The 26,368-nt window shown below is 42.9% G+C and overlaps 1 protein-coding gene across 2 annotated transcripts in view; it reads left to right on the top strand.

The window, feature by feature from the left end:
* Positions 1-13,786: 13,786 nt before the first annotated feature.
* Positions 13,787-26,368, top strand: part of LOC140729185 (stabilizer of axonemal microtubules 2-like) — an 82,716-nt gene continuing 70,134 nt past the window's right edge. Inside the window, exon 1 of one of the 2 annotated variants that reach the window (XM_073048663.1) lies at positions 13,787-13,900. In XM_073048663.1, coding sequence (XP_072904764.1) covers positions 13,863-13,900 — 38 coding nt within the window. In that variant the 5' untranslated portion in view covers positions 13,787-13,862. The remainder of the gene's footprint in view (positions 13,901-26,368) is intronic. The other variant, XM_073048664.1, reaches the window with a different exon arrangement.

The following is a 26,368-nucleotide window of genomic DNA, read 5'->3' on the forward strand; positions in this document are numbered from 1 at the left end:
ATGAATCAGAACACAGGAGGGAGATTGAAAATTTGGCTGAGTGGTCTCATAACAACAACCTCTCACTCCGTGTCAGCAAGACCAAGCAACTGATTGTAGACTTCAGGAGAAGGAAACCAGAGGCCCATGAGCCAGTCCTCATAGGAAGATCAGAGGTGGCGAGTGTCAGTAACTTTAAATCCCTGGGCCTTACTATCTTAGAGCCATCATATAAATGTAATAGCAAAGAAAGCACAATGGCACCTCTACTTCCTGAGGAGTCTGCGGACATTTGGCGTGACATCAAGAACTTTGACAAATTTCTGTAGATGTGTAGTCAAGAGTGTATTGGCTGGCTTCATCACTGCCTGTTATAGGAACACCAATGCGTTTGAGTGGATAAAAGGTAGTGGATTTTGTCCATTGCATTAAGGGTAAAGCCCTCCCAACCATTGAGCACATCTACATGAAATGTTGTCATAGGAAAGCAGTAAATATGTATTATATGTATTGTATATAGATACCAGGGAATGCTCTTTTCTCACTGCTGCTACCAAGTAGAAGGTACAAGAGCCTTAGGACTCACACCAGCAGGTTCAAGAACAATTACTACCCATCAACCATTTGGTTCTCGGACAAAAGAGGATAACTACACTCATCTATTGAGATATTTCTATAGCCAATGATCTCACTTTAAGGAGTCTTTATCCTGTTATTTCATGTTCTCGTTATTTATAGTGATTTATTTATATTTGTATTTGCACAGTTTGTTGTCTTCTATGCTCTACTTGATCTTCCATTGTTCCCGTTAAAGTTACTATTCTATAGATTTGCTGAGTATGCCTGCAGGGAAAGGAATCTCAGGGTTGTATGTGGTAACATATATGTAGTCTAATAATAAAATTTACTTTGAACTTTGATCTTTAAATAATAACATTGCCCTTTTTACACGCCTTTTCTATCTCCCTTTGGAATTGGTATCCCACATCCTGGATACTATTTGGAAGCTTCTGTATAACTCCCATAAAGGTCTTTTTACCCTTGCAGTTTCTTAACTCTACCCACAGGGATTCTACACCTTCCCATCCTAAAGATTTGATTTCACTTTTTTTCAAACAGAGCCACCCCAGTCTCTCGCCTACCTGCCTGTCCTTTCAATACAACGTGTATCTTTGAATGTTAAGCTCCCAATTATGATGTTTCAGCCACGACTTAGTGATGCCCACAGCATTGTACCTGCCAATCTAATTACGCTACAAGATCAAATACCTTATTCCACATACTGTGTGCATTCATATATAACACCTTCAATCCTGTATTCATTGCTCTTTTTGATTTTGCCCCTAAGTACACTTAAATTCATTCTGCTGATTGCCCTATCATCCTCCTGTCCTTCCTCACAGTCTCTCTACACACTGCATTCTACTTGTGTCAGGAACGCGGCCGGATGGACCCAAACGCAGGACGCAGACACTGAAGTACTAGGGAAGGACAGGATGGGGATGCCATGGCACTTAAGGGTAGAGCTGGGGTTCAGGTCGATAGAGTGTCAGGCAGGCAGAGCGGAGTGGGCTCCCTGAGTTCGAGTTCAGGTAGACAGGCTCCCGGGGTTCAGGCAGGCAGGTAGACAGGTCCCCGGGGTTCAGGCAGGCAGGCAGGTCTAGGTGGCTAGATAGGCTGGCGGAGAGCCCTCCCTGGGCGGGCCACAAATATCCTGGGAAGGGCCGCCTCAGGCGGAAACACCGGAGGCCTGGGCACGACGCGAACCCCTAGGCAGGTGCAGGACACAATCCCAGGGTTCGGGCGGAAGAGGAGGACGGGGCAGAAAAGAGCCTTCCCTGGGCGGGCCACATATGTCCCGGGTAGGTTCGCCTCCCAGGCGGAAACACCGGCGGCCTGGGCACGACGCGGACACCTAGGTGGGTGCGGAGCACGATCTCAGAGGTCGGGCGGAAGAGGAGGACGGGGCAGAACCACCGCGGGCCGCGGCGGGTTGGCCGGATCCGCCCGATAGAGGCAAGGGATAGGAACGGGCAGAACCACTGCCGGGTCACGGCGGGTTGGCCGGATCCGCCCGACGGAGGCAAGGGATAGGCACGGGCAGAACCACCACCAGGCAGCGGCAGGTCGGCCAGACCTGCCCGATGGAGGCAAGGGATAGGAACGGGCTTAGGTCCAGGGTGACCAACACAATAGTCATGATAACAGGAAATTCGGGAAAGGCCGGCAGACAGCACGACCGCGCGAACAAAACAAAACCAAGCGGAGAAGCGGGACCAGCGCATGGGAAGAAAGGTGGGGGAGCGGACCAGCCTGGCAGTACTGGTACGGGGCAGAGAAGCATGATGAGGAGTAGATCTGAACTCGGGCAGGATAACAGAATGCGGAGAAGAGTTCGGAGCCGGCGGAGAAACAGGAAACAGAACAAAACGACCACCTGCCTGGTCCCAGTCCCAAGGCCCCTTATAAACACCTGCAGCTCAATGAGTTACAGGTGTGCCTCCTTGAGCCAGGAGGGTCCTAACTAGATCACGGGTGACAGGAGGGACAACTGCAGGACACGAAGTCCAGAGCCATCTGACTGGATCAAGACCCGGAACGCGGATTCCAGATCGGACCCTGACAGTACCTGCCCCCCCCCCCCCCCACCAAGGGAGCCTCCTGGTGACTAAAGCGGGGCTGGAGGTCCAGGGACGGTACGGGGGGGGGGGGGGAATATCCAGAGCAGAGAGGACCCCAGAGTAACGAGAACTAGCCTCCAGTGCCTGTGCCGCTGGGTCCGTGCGTGGGGTGGTCGTTCTGTCAGGAACGCGGCCGGATGGACCCAAACGCAGGACGCAGACACTGAAGTACTAGGGGAAGGACAGGATGGGGATGCCATGGCATTTAAGGGTAGAGCTGGGGTTCAGGTTGATAGAGTGTCAGGCAGGCAGAGCGGAGCGGGCTCCCGGAGTTCGAGTTCAGGTAGACACACTCCCGGGGTTCAGGCAGGCAGGCAGGTCTAGGTGGCTAGATAGGCTGGCGGAGAGCCCTCCCTGGGCAGGCCACATATATCCCGGGTAGGGTCGCCCCCCAAGCGGAAACACCGGAGGCCTGAGCAAGACGTGAATTCCTAGGCGGGTACGGGGCACAATCCCAGGGTTCGGGCAGAAGAGGAGGACGGGGCAGACCGGCCGGGCCTACCCGACAGAGGCAAGGGATCGGAACAGGCAGAACCACTGCCGGGCAGCAGTGACCAACACAACAGTCATGATAACGGGAAAATTGGGAACGACCGGACGAACAAAACAACCGAGCGGAGAAGCGGGACCAGCGCATGGGAAGAAAGGTGGGGGAGAGGACCAACCTGGCAGTACTGGGACGGGGCAGAGAAGCATGGTGAGGAGTAGATCTGAGCCCGGGCAGGATAACAGGATGCAGAGAAGAGTTCAGAGCCGGTGGAGAAACAGGAAACAGAACAAAATGACCACCCACCTGGTCCCAGTCCCAAGGCCCCTTATAAACACCTGCAGCTCAATGAGTTACAGGTGTGCCTCCTTGAGCCAGGAGGGTCCTAACTAGATCACGGGTGACGGGAGGGACAACTGCAGGACCCGGAGTCCAGAGCCCTTGGACCGGATCGAGACCCGGAACACGGATTCCGAACCGGACCGGACCCTGACAACTTGTATACCATCTGCCCCATCCTCAGCCCAATCACCCCGGTTACCATTCCCCTGCCAAAGTGGTTGAAACCCTTCCAACAGCTCTTGCAAACCTGCCTGCAAGGATTTTGACCCCCCCCCCCCTCTAGTTCGGTGGTAACCCAACCTTTTTGTACAGTTCATACCTTCCCCAGAAAGAGATTCCAATGATCTAGAAATCTGAAACCCTGCTTCCTGCACCAATTCCCCAGCCACCCAGGATATATTCCCCAGGATATATTTGCCAAAATATCCTATTCCTACCCTCATTGATGTGTGGCACAGACAACAATCCAAAGATTGCTATCCTAGAGGCCCTGCGCTTAACCTTTCTACCTAACACCCTATACTATCTCTTCAGGATCTCCTCCCATTTCCTACCTGTCTTGTTGCTACCAATATGTACTGTGACCTCCAGCTGCGCACCCTTTCCCTTTGGAGTATTGTTGACCCAATCTGAGACATTCCTGACCCTGGCACCTGGGAGACAAATTACAATCCGGGTGTCTTTTTCACATCCACAGAATCTCCTTTCACTACTGTACTGTACAGAGCCAGATTCAGTGCTAGAGACCTGCTACTGTGGCTTCTCTCTGGTAGATCATTCACCCTCCCAACAGTATGCAAAGTGGTATACATATTATTAAGGAAAATGACAATAAGTGTACTCTGCACATGCTGCTTATTCCCTTTCCCTCTGCTGTCAGTCATGCAGGTACCTGCCTCCTGCAACTTAGGGGTTATTACCTTCCTGTAGCTCCTATCTATCACCTCCTCGTTCTTCTGTATGAGTCAAAGGACATTCAGCTGCGGCTGCAGTTGCAGTTTCTTAACACAGTCTCTGTAAAGCTGCAGATGTCACTTTGTGCAGATGTAGTTATCAGGGAGACCAGAGGTCTCCTAACGATCCCAATTCTCATTTAAGGAACATACAACAAAATCTGGACCCATTCTCAGAGTACTGTCTATTTACTAACAGGAAAAAAAACCTTACTAATGAATCTGTGCTTGACCAGGCCTGTTCTCGCAGAAACCTGTTCAGCCACAGCTGGGCCAGTCTAAACAGTGCCCCACTCCAACAATGGCCGCTCTGCTTTCACCTACTTTCTTTTAATTGGCTCAAATAAGACTCTTTCCTAATGAGACTTGCATTTTTCAAACGGCTCCCATCCTGTAATATGTCACTCTCTCACATGCTACTTCAAACAATGACTCACTCCTGACGAATCTTGCACTTTTTAAACAGCTCCTGCCCTGCATGATGTCAGTTTCTCACTTGCTGCTTCAAACAATGACTCACTCCTGACGAATCTTGCACTTTTTAAACAGCTCCTGCCCTGCATGATGTCAGTTTCTCACTTGCTGCTTCAAACAATGACTCACTCCGGATGAGACTTGCAGCTTTTAAATGGCTCCTGCCCTGCACGATGTCGCTCTCTCACTTGCTACTTCAAGTAATGGCTCACTCCTGACGAGACATGGAGGTTTCAAACGGCTCCCTTGCCTTTCAATATTGTTCTATTTTGTGGTAAGAAAATTGGTGGATGTGACTAAACTTATCTGTGTACTTTTCAGTCTCTTCACCCACTTATGAAAAATGTACCCATGCCATAAAATATTCCTACACTCTACTTCCACCCTACTTTGAGGAAGAAACTTCCAAAGCCACTCAGTCCTCTGAGAGAGAATATTTTCATTCCATCTATTTTGACCCACTTTTTTCCCACTGACTTGTATCTAAATTCTCCCACATTAGGAAGCATTTTCTGCATATTCGTGTTATATATTTAAATGTATTCCCTAAAACTCCTGCACAACTTGCAAGGCTTTTTTCCTCATTAGACAACTTGTCATTATCAACATATAAGTTGGGTAAATTTTCTGCACTGCTTCCAACATTTTGACATCCTTAAATTAGTGAACCAACACTGCACATTTTTCCTAATACTGAGAACTTTATGTGTCAAAATGGGCTATTGCATATTTTCCAGATACTTAGGCAGTTACTTAACCTCTCACCTGCACAGCTTGCCATGCATGGACTGTATTCAGAGGAAGCAGAAATTACAGCATATGCCAGATGAGGGCCAACTTAACACCTTGCATCAAGTGTTTAGAAAAATGAGATAGTAAAAGTGCCTTTTTCTCCACTTGTGTCTCAGTAGTCAAACAGTACTTGTCAGAAGCAGTGGCATGGATTCTGATGAGAACCATTAAATGATGCTATTCACGACTGTTATGAAACCTTGCAAATATTTATTGATCTCCGTTGTGGGAAGAGTCTTTTCTAACAATATGTGCTGTCAAGCAACTTTACGGATCTCTGACATCCAGCAAAATAGATAGCATGAAACAGACTGAGCAGTTAGTCACGTTGAAGAATTTTCACACATGCTAAGCCAGGTAGCAAGACACACTATTTCGACATTTTTAAAGTATGAGAATAAAAACTGGAAAGTGTGTATGAGATTAAGGAAGTAGCAATATCTGTCTTTCAAAGTGTTTTTTTTTGTTTTAAGCTGATATAAAACTTTGAAATATTTAAAGAATTATAATTCACATCTGAAATTAATTTCTTCAGCCTGAGGTTGATGCTTAGCAGTTAATATTGCTAGCATGCTATTCAAAATTTGTTTACATCACCTCCTAATACAAAATTTATGACTTTCACTGCAGGAAAAGTTCATAAATGGCACCACGGTAACATAGTGGTTAGTACAACACTATTACAGCTCAGAGGGTCGGAGTTCAGAGTTCAATTCCACGTCTGCTGTAAGGAGTTTGTACGTCCTCCGTGTGTTTCCTCCAGGTGCTCCGGATTCTTCCCACAGTCCAAAGATAGAAACATAGAAAATTTACAGCACATTACAGGCCCTTCAGCCCATAATGTTGTGCTGACCATGTAACCTACTCCAGAAGCTGCCTAGAATTTATCTGCCGCATCGCCCTCTATTTTTCTAAGTCCATGTACCTATCTAAGAGTCTCTTATAAGACCCTATTGTATCCGCCTCTATCATCTTCGCTGGCAGTGCATTCCACGCACCATCACTCTCTGTGTGAAAACTTACCTCTGACATCCCCCTTGTACCTACTGTAAGCACCATAAAATTATGCCCCTTTGTGTTAGCCATTTCAGCTGTGGGGAAAAAGCCTCTGGCTATCCACACAATCAATGCCTCTCATCATCTTATACACTTCTATCAGGTCACCTCTCATCCTCCGTCGCTCCAAGGAGAAAAGGCGAAGATCACTCAACCTATTCTTATAAGGCATGCTCTCCAATCCAGGCCACATCCTTGTAAATCTTCTCTGCACTCTCTCTATAGTATCCACATCCTTCCTGTAGTGACATGACCAGAACTGAACACAGTATTCCAAGTGGGGTCTAACTAAGTTCTTAAATAGCTGTAACATTACCTCTTGACTCTTGAACTCAGTCCCATGGTTGATGAAGGCCAACACACCATACACATTCTTAACAACACTGTCAACCTGCGTAGCAGCTTTGAGTGTCCTATGGACATGGACACAAAGATCTCACTGATGCTGCGCACTGCCAAGAGTCTTACCATTAATAATATATTATGTCTGCAAATTGGACCTACTAAAATGAACCACTTCACACTTATCTGGGTTGAACACTATCTGCCACTTCTCAGCCCAGTTCTGTGTCCTATCAATGTCCCGCTGTAACCACTGATGACCCTCCAGACTATCCACAACACCCTCCGACTTTTGTATCATCAGCAAACTTACTAACCCACCTTTCTACTTCCTCATCCAGGTCATTTATAAAATCACAAAGAGGATCACCACTGGTCACTGTCCTCCATGCAGTACACAGACCATCTACAACCACCTTCTGTGGTCAAACCGATTCTGGATCCACAAAGCAAGTTCTCCTTGGATCCAATGCCTCATTACTTTCTGAATGAGCCTCACATGGGGAACCTTATCAAATGCCTTACTGAAATCCATATACAGTACATCCACTGCTCTACCTTCATCAATGTGTTTTGTTACATCCTCAAAAAAACTCAATCAGGCTCGTAAGGCACAAACTGTCCTTGACAAGGCCATGCTGACTATTCCTAATCATATTATGTCTCTCCAAATGCTCATAAATCCTGCCTCTCAGGATCTTCTCCAACAACTTGCCCACCACTGAGGTAAGACTCAATGGTCTATAATTTCCTGAGTTATCTCTACTCCCTTTCTTGAACAAAGGATCAACTTTTACAACCTTCCAATCCTCTGGTATTTCTCCCACACCTATTGATGATGCAAAGATCATCACCAGAGTCTCAGCAAATTCCTCCCTTGCTTCCCACAGTAGCCTGGGGCATATCTTGTCTGGTCCCAGCGACTTATCAAATTTAATACCTTTCAAAAGCTCCAGCACATCCTCGTTCTTAATGTCTAAACACTCAAGCGTTTCAATCTGTTGTAAGTCATCCCCACAATTGCCAAGGTCTTTTTCCCTGGCGAATACTGAAGCAAAGTATTCATTAAGTACCTCCGCTATCTCCTCCAGCTCCAAGGACAGGTTTCTACTCTCACTTCTGATTGGTCCTATTTTCACACAGCTCTTCCATTTGCTCTTCACATACTGGTAGAATGCCGTGACGTTTTCCTCAATCCTGCTCACCAAGACCTTCTGATGGCCCCTTCTAGCTCTCCTAATCTCACTCTTGAGCTCCTTCCTGGTAACAGTCTAATTATCTAGAGCTCTAACAGTATTTAGTTTCTTCAACCTTTCTTAAGCTTTTCTTTTCTTCTTAACTAGATTTGCTACAAACTTTGTACACGATGGTTATTTTACCCTACCATCCTTTCCCTGCCTCAGTGGAACATATCCTTGCAGAACATCATATTCCCTGAACATTTGCCACATTTCTGCTGTGCATTTCCCTGAGAAAATCTGCTCCCAAGTTCCTGCCCAATAGCATCATATTTCTCCCTACGCCAGTTAAGTGTTTTCCCAAGTTGTCTGCTCCTCTCCCTCTCCAGTGCTATAGTTAAGGAGATACCAGATCGGAGTCTAATTGGTCATTGTAAACCTAGGGTTAAACTGTGTGCTGCATCCATACTTCCGAGTTTGACTGCTTTTCTGTACTCAAGAAATTACTGCCAGATTCCTGGCGCACAAACTATGGAATCAAAAAATGAAATGAAATCATTAGAAGTAGGTGACATAGGATCAGAAGATGTAGAATCCTTGTGGGTAAAGTTAAGAAACTGCAAGAGTAAGAAAATCCTGTTGGAAGTTATTTACTGACCTCCAAACAGTAGCCAGGGCATGGTTACAAATTACAGTGGGAGATAGAAAAAGCATGTCATAAAAGCAATGTTACATTAGTCATGGGGGATTTCGATATGCATCCAGATTAGGAAAATCAAGTTGCTGCTGGATCTCAAGAGACAGAATTTGTGGAATGCCTGCAAGATGGCCTTTTGGAGCAGCTTGTGGTTGAGCCCACTGGGGGATCAGTCATTCTGGATTGGGTGTTGTGTAATGAACCGGAGTTGATTAAGAAGCTTAAGGTAAAGGAACCCTTGGGAATATGATAGAATTCATCCTGCAAATTGTGAGGGAGATGAAATGGAATGTTTTGTGGCCATGTTTGTGGATGATACAGAGATAGGCAGAAGGGCAGGTAGTGTTGAGGAAGCAGAGAGGCTGCAGAAGGACTTGGACAGATTAGGAGAATGGGCAAGGAAGTGGCAGATGGAACACAGTGTTGGAAAGTAAACGGTCATGCACTTTGGTAAAAGGAATAAAAGCTTAGACTATTTTCTAAACAGGGAGGACTTTCAAAAATCTGAGGTGCAAAGGGATTTGGGAGTCCTCGTGCAGGATTCCCTAAAGGTTAATTTCCAGGTTGAATCGGTGCTGAGGAAGGCAAATGCAATGTTAGCATTCACTTCAAAAGGACTAAAATATAAAAGTAAGATGTAATGCTGAAGTTTTATAAGGACTGGTGAGGTATCAATTGGAGTATTGTGTGCAGTTTTGGGATCCTTATTCAAGAAAGGATGTGCTGACATTGGAGAGGGTTCAGAGGAGATTCACCAAAATGATTCTGGGAATGACAGGGTTATGATATGAGCAGCAATTGAAGGCTCTGGGCTTGTATTCACTAGAATGTAGAAGATTGATGGTGGGGGGGGGGTCTCATCAAAACCTATTGAATGTTGAAAGGTTGTGATAGAGTGGATATGATGAGGATGTTTCCTTTGGTGGGGGAGTATAAGACCAGAGGACACAGCCTCATAATAGAGGGTCCATTTAGAACACAGATGAGGAGGAATTTCTTTAACCAGAGAATGGTGAATCTGTGGAATTCATTGCCACAGGCAGCTATGGAGGCCAAGTTACCGGTGCATTTAAGGTGGAGGTAATAGGTTCTTGATTAGTTAGAGTGTGAAAGGCTATGGGGAGAAGACAGGAGAATGCGGTTGAGAGGGAAATTGATCAGCCATGAAATGAAATGGTGGAGCAGACTCGATGGGCTGAATGGCCTAATTCTGTTCCTACAGCCTATGGTCGTATGATCTAAAATTATCAACTATCTTTTATAGAAAGATGTAAATAAGTAATGCTGGGCTAAAGTTTCTGTTTCTCTTGGTTAATTACTTTCAATTAGTTAAAGAACATAATAAGAAATGTACATCACAGATGCTGAGTGCCTCCTTAAATCCCTGTTGGCAAACATGAAAATTTATTTCTAAATCATCCTCACTCCCAAGGGACTTCCTAAGAAAAATGTTTTCTTTCTCCACTGTGAAGCCCAGAATATGCAGTGTAACGTCAACTGGCAGATGCTGGAAATCCAGAGCAACACACACAAAATGCTGGAGATCTAGGTGTTCTTGTACATCAGTCAATGAAAGCAAGCATGCAGGTACAGCAGGCAGTGAAGAAAGCTAATGGCATGCTGGCCTTTATAACAAGAGGAATTAAGTATAGGAGTAAAGAGGTCCTTCGGCAGCTGTACAGGGCCCTGGTGAGACCCCACCTGGAGTATTGTGTGCAGTTTTGGTCTCCAAATTTGAGGAAGGACATTCTTGCTATTGAGGGAGTGCAGCGTAGCTTCACAAGGTCCAGATTGGAGCAACTGGGCTTGTATACACCGGAATTTAGAAGGATGAGAGGGGATCTGATTGAAACATATAAGATTATTAAGGGATTGGACACGCTGGAGGCAGGAAGCATGTTCCTGCTGATGGGTGAGTCCAGAACTAGAGGCCACAGTTTAAGAATAAGGGGTAGGCTATTTAGAACAGAGATGCGGAAAAACTTTTTCACCCAGAGAGTGGTGGATATGTGGAATGCTCTGCCCCAGAAGGCAGTGGAGGTCAAGTCTCTGGATGCATTCAAGAGAGAGTTAGATAGAGCTCTTATAGATAGCGGGGTCAAGGGATATGGGGAGAGGGCAGGAACGGGGTACTGATTGTGTATAATCAGCCATGATCACAGTGAATGGCGGTGCTGGCTAGAAGGGCCAAATGGCCTACTGCTGCACCTACTGTCTATTGTCTATTGGAACTCAGCAGGTCAGGCAGCATCTATGGAAATGAATAAACAGTTGGCATTTCGGGCTGAGGATCGGAAAGGAAGGAGGAAGAAGCCAGAATAAAAAGGTGGGGCTGGGGAAGGAGTACAATGTAAAAGGTGATAGGTGAAGCCAGGTAGGAGGTAATAGGTGGAAAATATAAAGAGCTGGAGAAGAAGGGATCTGATAGGAGAGGAGGGTGGGCAATGGGAGAAAATGAAATAGAAGGGGCACCTGAAGGGAGGTGATAGGCAGGTGAGGAGAAAAGACGTAAAGGGGAGCCAGAGTGGAAAATGTAAGCAGAGGGAAGGAGGAGGTGAGAAATTACTGGAAATTATTGAAATCAATGTTCATGCCATCAGGTTGGAGGCTACCTATATGGAGTGTGAGGTGCCGCGTCTTCAAACTGTGAGTGGTCTCATTGAGTCAGAAGAGTAGGCCCTAGATTGACATGTCAGAATGGAGACTGGAATAAAAATGGTTGGCCACGGGGAAATTCTGCTTGCTGCATATGGAGTGAAGGTGCTCAACAAAGCAGTCCCCCAGTCTACATCAGGTTTCACAATGTAGAGGTGGCCGCTTCGGATACAATAAAAGATTTGCGGATGAAATGTTGCCTCACTTGGAACGACTGTTTGGAGCACTGAATGAGGATGATGGAGGAGGTGATGGACAGGTGTAGCACTTCTTCCGCTTGCAAGGATAAGTGGGAAGGGACAAGTAGACAAGGGAATCACATAGAATGCAATCCTTCAGGAAAGCAGAGTGGAAACATAAAGATCTATTTCATGATAGGATCTTGTTGAAAATGGTGGAAATTGCAGAGAATGATGTGGTATTTGCACAATTTGTTGTCTTTTGCATGTTAGTTATTTGTCCATCTTTGTTGTTTCATTGATTCAGAACCAGAATCAGATTTAATATCAAAGGCATATGTCATGAAATTTGTTGCCTTTGTGGCAGCAGTACAATAAAATACATAATTTATAGAAAAAATCAGTGAATTACAGTAAGTATAAATACATATATTTAAAATAGTTAATCTAAATAAGTGGTGCTAAAACAGAAATAAAAAAGTAGTGAGGTAATGTTCATGGGTTCAATGTCCATTCACAATACGTATGGCAGAGGGGAAGAAGCTGTTCCTGAATCATTGAGTATTTGCCTTCTGGCTTCTGTACCTTCTTCCTGATGGTAGCAATGAGAACAAGGCATGGCCTGGGTGGCGGGGGTCCTTAATGATGGCATCTTTCCTTGAAGATGTCCTGGACACTTGTGTTTCTTTGTATTTACTGTGAATGCCCACAAGAAAATGAATCTCAGGGCAGTATAAGGTGACATATGTAATTTAATTTAAAGAAAACTTACCTTGTACTTTGATTTATTTTCCCTCTCAACCCTATTCTCCTGCTTTCTCCCTTAGTAACCAAGAAGTTCTTAACATCCGTTGTAAATATACCCAATGACTTGGCTTCCACAACAGCTTGTAGCAATGAATTCCACTAATTCACCATATTCTGCATTACCCCTCATCTGTTTTCTAAAGGGATTTCAATAGGACCAACCAGTGAACCATGGGATACTAAGGAGTGTGGTAGAACAAAGGGATCTGGGAATACAGATCCATAATTCATTGAAAGTGGGGTCGAGGGTAGATGGCGTCATAAAGAAAGCCTTTGGTACATTGGCATTCATAAATCAAAGTACTGAGTACAGTAGATGGGATGTTACGTTGAAGTTGTGTAAGACAGTGTTGAGGTTTAATTTGGAATATTGTGTGCATTTTGATCACCTGCCTACAGGAAAGACATGAATAAGTTGAAAGAGTGCAGCAGGGAAAATTTACAAGGATGTTTGTGGGGCTGGAGAGCCTGAGTTAGAGGGAAAGATCGAATGGTTTAGGACTTTATCCTTGGATCTGAGGATTGAGAGGAGATTTGATAGAGGCATATAAAATTATGAGGAGTATAGATAAATAGGCTTTTCTTCCACTGAGGTTGGATGGGACTACAACTAGAGGTCATGGGTTAAGGGTGAAAGGTGAGAAGTTTAAGGGGAAGATGAGGGGAAACCTGTTCACTCAGAGGGTCATGAGAGTGTGGAATGAGTCTGTGATCTGGGTGCAGGTCGATGGCACTCAGAAGTTTAAGTGTTTCAGCATGGAATAGATGGGCCAAAGGGCCTGTTTTCGTGCTGTGCTTTTCTCTGATTCTACGACTCTAATCTTATTAACCTTGTGCCAATTTGCACATGGCTCAGACAACAATCCAAAGATTATCACTCTTTTGGCTTTGTGTTTTACTTCGGCCCCTAGCTGCTCAAAATCCCTCAGCAGCATCTTGCAATACCTTCTGCGTCTAAAGTTTTATCTTAAACGTCCGAATTTAACATTCAGATTCTCTCTCAAAAGGTTTTTTTTTTACTGCACATTTTAGTGATTTTTTTTACGCCTGTTGGAACTGCTGAATTTAAATCTCGGATAAAGAACAGTGGTAGCCATGTGACACGCTGAAGTAATGCGCCGTCAGGGCGAGGTGTTCCTAATTTATCTGTTACTTGGGCGGGTTCCTTGGATACCCTCCGGAATTATAACCAACACAGAGCGCACGGAATGGGCATACGCCACCGACTGCAACCCACACCATGAAGAGAAAATGCATTTGTGAGATCTGCACCTGTGGGTACGTAAACAGTGCAAATGCCTAGGGGCAGAAATAATAAAGCAGTTAATATTCAGACCCAGAATATTCTCGGGATCTGCCGCGCTCTCCCGGTGGAGGTATTGCTAACATTAAGATTGCAATTCTGGAATTGCCTTAGTTTATTGAGTGTAGAGTAAAAAATGGTTCAAAATGTGTATATAAACTGGAGCTCCTGCAGCCAAAAGAATTGGGTGTAGAGCGCGCGTTGGAATTTAGCCATGTGGGTTACTTGCATACAATATGGGACTCACTTTTGCTTTAACCTGTTTTAGTTGAAGGTAAAATCTATTATCCGAGAACTACAAATGTTGGATTAAATAGAAAATTTGGAAAGGGTCCTATCAATGCCTTTCAAATATGATATAATCCTAAGGGGGTTATCGTTTAATCGATTTGGATAATATATACTGTTTGGCGAGCAGTAAAACTGTGATGTAAGGAAGTGACTTATAAAACATAATACGTAACCATAGAAACGGTGCTGTTTTTATATAGTGTGGCACTTTCACAACTACAGCAGTCGGTGACTAGAGCAGAATACATTTTCAAACGTTATGTAACTGATCAGAATAAAGCTTCAGAATATCTTCTAGTTTATGCCAGTATGAAATCGCCAGTAGAATAAAGCAAGCTCTCGCTAAGCGGCAAACCCACCCTCCATCTGACCGATTTATCATTAGTGCTGTTGATTCCGGCGGCGATAATCACCCCACTGGGAAAAATAAGGTACTTTGATCAAATGTGCTGCATCAGTTTTTGAACTATCACGAGGATAACAGTAAGGCAATATTGTACAGGAAGATCAGTATGACGAGAGAGAGAGTGGAATCTGATTACCGACAGATGCTTACTCAGTTACATGAAAGGTCGATTCAGACGTTAACTGAGATGCTGAAAATGTGATTTTAGGAAAGACCGCACAGTAAATCCTCCCTCACTTCCCAAGATCTGTGGGTGGTAAATGGTGATGTGTATAACAGTGTGCTTTCTGTAGCAAGTGATCATCACCATGTCTGTTACCCAGATTTCTTTCGTTTTCCATGTGAAACATCTCCTGTCTCTGAAAACTTGGTGATTTTGACACGCATGAAATTCCATTTTATTTGATCATAAAATCCTCAGCTGTCAGCTCAGATTAGAGTTTCTCACAAATTAAAATTTTAACATGAATTGAGATATTTTATATCAACCGTTCTCTTTTTTAAGCAGAAGACAACGTGGTGTTGCTGCAGAATTGTTCTGAACCATAAAATCATAAGAGGAGGAACAAAGTTAATCAGCTCATTGTCCTTGAGGTTTCTACTAGTCCCACCTCCTGATTCAATTGTCATGTCCCTTCAAAAATTGCATCCGAAATTCAACATTATGTGTTTTTCTTTCAAGTCATGTTTGCTGATCACCTTAAATTTGCATCCTTTGGTTATGGATCAACTGAAAGCATTTTTCTTATATTTTTCATTTTTTTAAATCAAAACCTCTATCTCCCTTTTCTCTGTTTCACTGAGAACAATGTCAGTTACTTAGTTTCCTGAGCCCTTCGTACAAGTCAAGTAAATTTCCCCTGCACCATTTTAAACCTTGACATAGAAACATATAAAAAGAACATTTACAGCATATTACAGGCCCTTCAGCCCAGAATGTTGTGCTAACCATGTAATCTTCTCTAGAAATAGCCTAGAATTACTCTACCACATTGTTCTCTATTTTGCTGAGCTCTATGTACCTGTCTAAGAGTCTCTTAAAAGACCCTATTGTATCCGCCTCCACCACCTATGCTGGTAGTGCATTCCATGCACCCACCACCCTCTGTGTGAAATACATACTACAGACATCCCCCTTGTACCTACCTCCAAGCACCTTAAAACTATGCCCCCTCATGTTAGCCATTTCAGCTGAGGGAAAAAGCCTCTGGCTATTCACACGATCAATGCCTCCCATCAACTTATTCACCTCTATCAGGCTATCTCTCATCCTCCGTTGCTCCAAGGAGAAAAGGGCCAAGTACACTCAACCTATTCTCATAAGGCATGCTCCCCAATCCAGGCAACATCCTTGTAAATCTCCTTTGCACTTTCTCTAGGTATTCACATCCTTCCTGAACTGAACACAGTACTCAAAGTGGGGTCTTATATAGCTGTAACATTACTTCATGGTTCTTGAACTCAATCTCATAGTTGATGAAGGCCAACACACCATACATCTTCTTAACAACACCGTCAACCTGCGCAGCAGCTTTGAGTGTCCTATGGATATGGACCACAAGATCTCACTGATCCTCCACACTATTAAAAGTCGTACTATTAATATTATATTCTGTCTTCAAATTTGACCTACCAAAATGAACTACTTTACACTTATCTGGGTTGAACTCCATCTGCCACTTCTCAGTCCAGTTCTGCATCCTTTTAATGTCCTGCTGCAACCTCTGGCAACCCTCCAGACTATGCACAACACCCCTAACTTTTGTATCATCAGCAAACTTACTAACCCACCCTTCCGTTTTTTTATCCAGGTCATTTATTAAAAATCACAAAGAGAAGCAGTCCTAGAACAGAATCCTGCAGATCACCACTGGTCACCATCCTCCATGCAGAATACGAACCATCCACAACCACCACCTGTGGTTAAGCGAATTCTGGATCCACAAAGCAAGGTCTCCTTGGATCCAATGCCTCATTACTTTCTGAATGAGCCTCATATAGGGAACTTTATCAAATGCCTTACTGAAATCCATATACACTACATCCACTGCTCTACCTTCATCAATATGTTTTGTTACTTCCTCAAAGAATTCAGTCAGGTTTGTAAGGCATGATCTGCCCTTGACAAAGCCATGCTGACTATCCCTAATCATATTATGTCTCTCCAAATGCTCATAAATCCTGCCTCTCAGGATCTTCTCCAACAACTTGCCCACCACTGAGGTAAGACTCAATGGTCTATAATTTCCTGGATTATCTCTACTCCCTTTTCTTGAATAAGGGAACAATGTTTGCAACCTTCCAATCATCTGGTACTTCTCCCTTCCCTATTGATGATGCAAAGATCATTGCCAGAGGCTCAGTAATATCCTCCCTTGCTTCCCACAGTAGCCTGGGGTATATCTTCTCTGGTCCTGGTGACTTATTAACTTAATACCTTTCAAAATCTCCAGCACGTCCTGTTTCTTAATGTCTATACACTCAAACGTTTCAGTCTGCTTTAAGTCATTCCCACAATTGCCAAGGTCCTTTTCACTGGTGAGTACTGAAGCAAAGTATTCATTAAGTATCTCTGTTACCTCCTCCGGCTCCACGCACATGTTTCCACTCTCACTCCTGATTGAACCTATTCTCACATGGCTCAACCTCTTGTTCTTCACATTTTTGTAGAGTGCCTTGGAGTTGTCCTTAATCCTCCTCACGAAGGCCTTCTCATGGTCCTTCTAGCTCTCCTAATTTCATTTTTTGATCTCCTTCCTGGCACTATTGTAATTTTCTAGAGCTCCAGCAGTACCTAGTTTCTTGAACCTTTCGTAAGCTTTTCTTCTTAACTAGATTTTCTACATCCTTTGTACACCATGGTTCTTTTACCTTACCATCCTTTCCTTAATGGAGTATAACTATGCAGAACACCTTGCAAATGTTCCCTGAATATTTGCCACATTTCTGTTGTGCATTTCCCTGAGAACATCTGCTCCCAATTTATCTCCCCAAGTTCGTGCCTAATAGCTTTTTATTTCCCCCTACCCCAATTAAATGTTTTCCCTACTTTTCAGCTCCTATCCTTCTCTGGTGCTATGGTAAAGGGCATAGAGTTCTGATCACTATCTCCAAAATGCTCTCCCACTGAGAGATTTAACACCTGACCAGGTTCATTTCCCAATACCAGATCAAGAACAGACTCTCCTCTGGTTGGCTTATATAAATATTGCGTCAGGAAACTTTCCTGAACACACTTTAAAAAAACTCCACTCCATCTGAACCCCTTCTCTAAGGAGATGCCAGTTAATATTAGGAAAGTTAAAATCACCTATCACAACAACCCTATTATTATTGCACCGTTCCAGATTCTGCCTCCCTATCTGCTCCTCAATGTATCTGTTACTACTGATTTATTGCCTCATCCCTGTTTCTGACTTCCATCCAGTATGACTCAGTAGACAATCCCTCCATGACTTCCTCCTTTTCTGCAGGCATGATACTAACCATGATAGCAGTGCCACACCCCACCTCTTTTGCCTCCCTCTCTGTCCTTTTTGAAACATCAAAAGCCTGGCACACCCAGCAGCCATTCCTGCCCATGAGTTATTCAAGTCTCTGTAATGGCCACAATATCATAGATCCTGTCCAAACGTCCGCAAAGCTCTCTTTTTATGCTAGCTTAGCTGGCCTGCGAGTAAACTCTTCGAAATGCACTGCTCTCGATGCTGATTGGACCTCTGGAATGTCTAAACGCCTGCAAAGCTCTCCTTTTATATCAGCTTCACTGACTTGCAAGTAAATTCCTTGCAGTGCTCTGCTCCCAACGTTGATTGGACCTCTGGTATGACACTAGCCCTAAAGTACGATGCTGCAAGTTGGATGCAATATTCCACTGAGGCCAACAAATGTTCAAGCAGACAGCATAACTTTCATGATGTTGTACTCTATGCCACTGTTCATTAAAGTCAAAGGTCCTTTCCCCTTTTTAGCAGCTTCTCAATTTGGACTGGACACCAAACTGTTAGCCTAATCATGCCTGTACCATGATAACATTAACAGTAAGATTGTCACTTCACAGGGTTCAATCCTGAACTCCAGTGCTATCGCTGTAACTGCATGGATTTTCCAGCTGTTCAGGCTTCCTCCCACATCACAGCGATCAGAAGACAGATGGGATAACTGGCCTCTACAAATTGCCCTAGTGTTACTTGAATTGAAGGAACTGTGGGGAGAATAAAGTGGGATTAGTGTAAATTGAAACTTGATTGTCAACATGAACTGTAGAGTGAATGGCCTGTTACCCTACTGTATGACTCGTACAAGCATTCTTAATCCTATCAGAAATAGGAGGGGGAGAATGCCACTCAGCTTCTCAAGACTGTCCACTATTAAATATGATCAAGTTTGGTGCATTTTTTTGTTCAATGCCCTTAGATTTTCCTGATATCCAAAGGGCTACCTACGTGAGTCTTGAATCCCTCACCTGTGGGAGAGAATTCCTTCCATTCGCAGTCCTATTAGATGATGGATAATGCATTATCCTGACATTGTACTCCAGTTCTGGGCTTCCACCCTCAGGACATGTACTCTTTAAAACACCCTAAAATTCTAGTTTCAGTTAGATCACCTCTCTAAGCTTCAGAGAACGTGGATCAATTTAGAATTCTTCCTCATAAGAATTATAAATATTTGCGGACTTATAGGAAGAATGATAGAGTTATAGAGTTGTATAGCATTAAAACCATCCCTTGGCCCACCATGTCTCCAAAACCATCATGCTATGTATACTAATCCCATTGGCCTGCAATAATTTTTACCCTTCTCTGCCTTACTCATTCAAGTACCTATCCAGATGCCTCTTAAATATTCTTACTCCCTGCCTCTACCACCTCCTCTGGCAATCATTTCAGCTATCAGCTATTTGTGTGAAAAATTTACCTCTTACCTTAAAACTATGTCCTCTAGATTTGGACATCCCTACCATGGCAAGCAGACTCTGACCATTTCCTCTATATCTTCTATAATTTTATTTACCCTTATCATGTCATCTGTCAGCCTTCTTCCCCCTCAGGAAAAACAGACAGTCTCTCTTTATAACTCAAACCCTCCAAATGAGGCAACATCCTTGTGAATCTTTTCCACACCCTCTGTAATTACCTGTGTTTAATCTAATTCCTTATGGAAGGGGAATCACAATATGCATTATTGTTGGGCTGCACTGACATTTTATGAGTTTTTTTTCAAGAATGTGTTTGTCAGGATAGTTAAAATGAAATCAGTGAGTATAGTGTATTTATAGTTTTAAAACATTATATAAAGGCTTTAGCTTTTGGAAGTAGTGGAACAATGCACATCTAGCATTGAGAACTAATTAATTGACCAGGAAAATTGAGAATTATCAGTAAGCTCAAAGACCCACTGTAAAAAAAACAAACATATCTCCTTTAAACACTTTGCTCTCATCTTAAAAATGAGCCCTCTTGTTTTTGATATATGTGCCTATCAAGCCTAAAGTATTCTGACTCTCTACCCTATCTATGCCTCTTATCTATCTCTATCAGGTAATTCCTTAGTCTCCTTCACTCCAGGGAATACAAACTCAACCCATAAGCTCAATCCTCCAATGCAGGAAACATCCTGGTAATTTTTTTCTGCATTCTCTGGGGAGCAATTAGATCCTTTCTGCAGTCTGGCAATGAGAACTGCATTCAATAACCCCTAAATGTGGTCTAACTATTGCTTTGTTGAGTTGCAAAATAACATCCCAACTTTTATATTCCAAGACTGACCTATAAAGGCAATCATGCTATCTTCAACACCCTATCCACTGGCCCTGAACTCTTTCTAATTCTCTTTTAACAGACTGCAACTTGGAAGATTTCATCTATCTGCAACCTTCTGCATTCAATCTGCTTTTGACAGGCCATCTCTTATGCTGTTGAAGTTAGCCTTCTCCCAATTTCAGATCAATACTTGAGTACAAACCTTATCCCTTTCCATAACTGCATTGAAGCTTACACAATTATGATCACTGCTCCAAAAAGAAGTTCTCCAGTGATACTTTCACCCAGCTTCATGCCCTGAGATAAGGTCAAGTACTGCCCTGCCTTGAGTAGGACTCTACACGTGTTCACAAAAATCTCTCTGAGATGCACTTAACAAATTCAATCCCATCTAAACCTCTTGCACTAAAATAATCGGAGTTGATGTTTGGAAATTTAACACCCCCACCCCACTATAACCCTACTGCACTTACGCCTCCTGTGACTTGCAAACAAAATGTTTTCCTTTACTTTCTGCTGACCTTTCAGAGGTCCAGGATATAACCAATGGCGATCTCTCTTAGAAGGATCCTAAGCTCTTCAGTGCAATAACTCATTATTTTAGGAGGTTAACTGACTCCAATACAATTCCAGGTCATAAAGTAAACTATGAGGACAATGTAAGGAGGTTGCAAAGGGATACAAGCAAGATCAATGGGCAAGAAAGTTGAAAGAGAATATAATGTGAGGATGTGAGAGGTTAATCATATTAGTTAAAATAATAGAAAGCAGAATATTGACTCAGTGGCCTATTTATTAGGTATGCCCTGTATGTTCACTACCTCCTGTACCTAATGTGGCCACTGAGTGTGTGCTCATGGTGCTATTGTAGCCCATCCACTTCAAGGTTTGATGTGTTATGCATTCAGAGATGTTCTTCTGCACACCACTGTAATAAAATCTGCTCATTTGAGCTACTCTCACCTTGAACCAGCCTGGTCATTCTCCTCTGACTTCTCTCATTAACAAGGTTTTTTCCTGCCACAGAACTGCCACTAACTGGATTTTTATTTTGTTTTCCAAACTATAGCTATAGAGACTTTTGTGCATGAAAATCTCAGTTTCTGAGATACCCAAGCCATCTGGTTTGCACCAGCAATCATTCCATGGTTAAAGTCACTTAGATCACACTTTTTACTCATTCTGATGTTTGGTCTGAACGACAACCGATCCTCTTGACCATGTCGGCATGCTTTTATGCATTGAGTTGCTGCCATATGATTGTCTAATTAGATATTTGCATAAAATTGTACTTCATTACTATTTGATGACGGAGAGATTGTCTAAAATGTTTCCTAATGTTGATAGTTATTGTGATAGATGTAAAACTGAGACAGCTACACTGACACACACGTTTTGGTCTTGTTCTATACTGAAACAGTTCTGGAAGTCAGTTTTTTTCTACAATTTCTAAAGCACTTAAAATTAATTTACAACCTAACAAATTAACTGTGCTTTTTGGAATAATTCCTCAAAATATCCGCGATATTTCTTTGTCTGACCAACATGTTATTGCATTTATTACACTGATAGCTAGGAGGGCCATTCTGTTGAAGTGGAAAATTATTTGCATTAACAGGCAGGTGTACCTAATAAAGTGGCCACTGAGTGTATTTTAAGGTGGACATCGATTAAGTATTGGAATTCAGGAAGACTGGGTTAAATATTGGTGTTCACAAAGTCCTGACACACATAGTAGACCACAAAGTTAACGTACAAGTACAGAAAGCAGTTTAGAAAGACAAATTACATGTTAGATTGTGTTCCAAAGAGAACGGAGTGCAAATTATGTGTTGCTACAATCATCAGGATTTGCTGAGCCACTCCTAGAATGCTGTCCGGTTATGGCCTCCTTAGTTCAGCAAGTATTTACTTGCCTTGGAGACAGTGTAACAATAATTTCCTTCATTAATTGGTTTGGTTGAGTGGGTGATTCTATGAAAGATTGAAAAGAATGTTCACTACCATTATAGAATGAGAAATTATACCAATAAATATATAAAATTCTGAATTGTCATGGTAAATGCTGGATCATGGATTATCTTAGCTAGAGAGTCTAGAACTTGGGGAATACCATATCAGGATAATATCTTGACAATTAGGACTGAGGTTAAATGAATTTCTGCACTCAATAAGATGCACTTAATAAGTCTACTATAGAGTGCTGTGGATGTACAGATGTTTGAAAATATAGAACACACCATGTGCAATTTCCAAAAAAGTCCCAGTTAGCTCTGGTGCCCTTCCTCATAAACTGAACTTGCCAGCAACACTCATGTCCTGTAAGCTAACATTAAACTTATGTTTAAGTCTGAAGTTGCTAAAACACTGGCATTCAGGGCAAATGAAGGGACGTGGCGATTGGGCAGGAAGTAGAGATGAAGCTGAAGATCAACCATGCTTTTGCTGAGTGACGACGCAGGCACTAGAAGTCTCATCACCAACTTCGATCTCTGATGGGATTTTTAGGCTTCTTATGTAGAGAAATATGCCTGACAGTCTCTACCACAATCAGCAAAATCATATGAATCCATTTATTCCTTTCTTCTAGATAAGGTTTTTGAGAAGGATTATCAGCTGGATTTCTTAGGCCTTTCCCTATTCTTTAGATATATTGGGTGGGATCTTAACTATATGTTAAAACAGATTTAAAAACCAACTAAGCATAGTGACTAAATACAAGACATGACTTACAGACCTTTGATATCTGCTTTATGTAGTAATGGCTCTATTCTCCAAGAAAAGCAATCAATTAAAAAATTGTTTGACAGTTGGAACAGAGAAAGATTAAGGATAGAATAGAGTTTACTGATAGTGTCCAAGCAACCATAAATGTAATCTCAAGATGCATGACCTGTAGTAGTTTAAACATTGACACTTACAAACAGTATTTAATATGTTTGTATTTGAAGGGATTTTAAATGTCTGAAATGATGAAAAGTTTTAAAAATTTATGAGACTTTCAGTGAGTCTTAATTGAGTTAGCAGTACCATGGTAAAGCAACTGAAGTCTTCATCGAGAGCTACATTTTAGCTTTCAAAACATGGATTCTGCTTCCTGAGAAATGGGCGGAAATGTTAGACTACCTGTAGCAGGAAATTGCTTGAATTATTATGCCCTGAAATAGGCACATAATGCCACCAGTAAACACAATAGCCCAACAGGCATTTTGGCAACTTGCACCTTTGAATCTATGTTAATTTTTTTTAAAGGAATAGAGCTCAAGTTAAATATTCCATCTCTTGCAGATATGATATAACTCACCTTCAAGGAAATAAATAGAAACCAATTGCCAAAAGTGAGATATAGATGGAATGGAGAATATTTTCAGAGGTGAAGTGGGTTTCTACTTGCTCCTTGCCTTTTTTATTTGCCAATTTATATTCCAGACAGGCCACAAGACACCCAGGTGCTTCACAAGCAGACTGTTGGATTGCAAATAGATAGTGCACCTTGGATAGATATGAAATGGGAATTCAGAATCAGAATCTGAATCAGGTTTAATATCACTTGTGAAATTTGCTTTGCAGAAGCAGTACATCACAATTCATAACAATATAAAAACTATGAAGTACAATAAATATATATATATATATATATATATATATATATATATATTTTATATATTATTATATATGTCAGCCTATTAAGTAAGTAGTGCAAAACAAGAGCAAAAATAGAATAGGTAGTGTTTATGGGTTCGTTGTCCATTCAGAAATCTGATGGCAGAGGGAAAGAAGCTGTCCCTGAAATGTTGATTGTGTATCTTCAGGCATCTTCCTCCTTGGTGGTAGTAATGAGAAGAGTACATGTCCTGGGTGATGGTGGATGCCACCTTTTTGAGGCATTGCCTTTTGAGGGTGGCTTTCATGCTGGGGAGGCTAGTGCTGATGATGGAGATGGCTGACTTTACAACTTTCTGCAGCTTTTCCCGATCCTGTGCAGTGGCCCCCCTGTACCAGACAGTGATGCAATCTCTTGTGTCAGTTAGTAAAAGGAGAAATGAATTGCTTGGTATTTAAATTACCCAAGTGCTGTATTGATCTCCTCTGAAAGTCTGTGCGAAGATTACGGGGTGTTGATATGATCTAACTCAGCAGTTATTCAATTTGCTGTATCTTTGACAACACACTTCCGTGACTCACATGCGAATTGCAAAGTTGTAAGTCTACAAGGAGGAGGGCGGGTTGTTTGGGAATATGCTGTACGATCAAAATCATATGTTAAAAGCACAAGATCCACAAGGAGCAAGTGTATAAGTAGGCCAGATGGCCAGTTAGGCCTGCTCTGCCATTCCATAAGATCAGAAGTGACTGGGCCTTGGTCTCAACATCATGTTCCTGCTATTCCATCGACTTCCTTGTAGTTCAGCTGTTTCTCAGTCTTGCTCTAAACATTTCAACCATTCTGCCTTCACAGCTCTTTGGGGTGCAGAATTGCAAAGATGAAATTCTTTCTCATATCCATCGCAACTAGCAGACCTTTTACTTTTCAACTACCCAAGATTCTAATAATCCTATTGGGGTAGCCATCCTCTCCACATCCACCTTAGTTAAACCACCCCTTAGGGTCTTGTGCTTCAATGGGATCAGCTCTTAATCGTTTAAGTTCAAGAACATTCTGCACAAACATTTTCTTTTATATCCATCAGCCCCTGGTAAAACATTCTTGTATCTGGATTTTACAAGAAATCCAGCGATATCAGGAATATCACTCCTTAAATATAAGGATCAAAACCATGTTATACCGTGTCTCCCCAGCACCCTGGAAAGTTGCATTACAAATTTCCTTCCTTTGTTTGCCATTCTTCTTTGGCAGTCCTTAAGGATCAATGATCATTTCTAAAGGGTCTCGGCCCGAAACGTCGACTGAACTTTTTTCCATAGATGCTGCCCGGCCTGCTGAGTTCCTCCAGCATCTTGTGTGTGTTGCTCGGATTTCCATCATCTGCAAATTGTATCTTGTTTACCATTGCTTCCACTACAGTTTTCTGAATGCCTAGTCAAGATTCTTACATAGGTGGGGCAGGAGGTGGCTGACCGGCACAGAAGGATAGCTTTGTGAAGGGGTAGGCTCTTTCCACTAGTACGCGGCACCTCTGTGTGCGCATGCCTGATGTAGGGTTTTGACCCAAAATGATGACTATCCCATTCTCTCCACAGAACCTGCCTGGCCTGCTGAATTTCTTCAGTAGCTACTTTTTTTGCTCTAGATCATAGCATCTGCCGTCTCTTGTTTGTAGTGTCTATGTGTGCTCAAGGTTTTCAGTGTCATCCTGAATGTTGCTTCTCCCTATTGAGTAGAGATGTTGCAATTCCTCAAGGAGTCTTTGAGCATTTCCTTCAATCTTTCCGTTTGTCCGCATGACACATCGCAGGGACAGCACAGTAGTGTAGTGGTTAGCACAAGTGCTTTCCAGTGCCAGTTATCACTTCCTGTTGCTGTCTGTAAGGAGTTTCTACATCCTCCCCGTGATTGTCAAGGTCTCCCCTGGGTGCTCCAGTTTTCTCCCGGTTCCAAAGATGTATGGGTTGGGGTTAGGCTTAGTAAGTTGCAGGCATACTCGCAGGTGTTGCTCTGTTAAGTAATGGGCTGGAAGCACAGTGGTGACACTTGCGGTCTGCCCCAGCACATCCTCTGATGGTATTGTTGTTGCTGCAGCCGACGTATTCCACTGTATGTGACAAGGAAAATAATTTAGCCAATAACGTACTGTATGAATGTGGGAGTCTAGTGTAGAGCAGTGTGCTTGGTACTGATCTGCCTGACATGGCTGACTATGTCTAACCAAACCATTGGTATGAGGCTGGTAGTGTGGGAGGGAACACTGAAGTTACTTCACATGGCTCCATGAAATCATGCACTGTGAGAGTCAGTCATCCAGTTACTGCACACTGTGAGAGTCAGTCATCCTGTAATCACACACTGCGGGAGTCAGTCA

Source organism: Hemitrygon akajei, chromosome 6 (genome assembly GCF_048418815.1).
Source record: "Hemitrygon akajei chromosome 6, sHemAka1.3, whole genome shotgun sequence".
NCBI lineage: Eukaryota > Metazoa > Chordata > Chondrichthyes > Myliobatiformes > Dasyatidae > Hemitrygon > Hemitrygon akajei.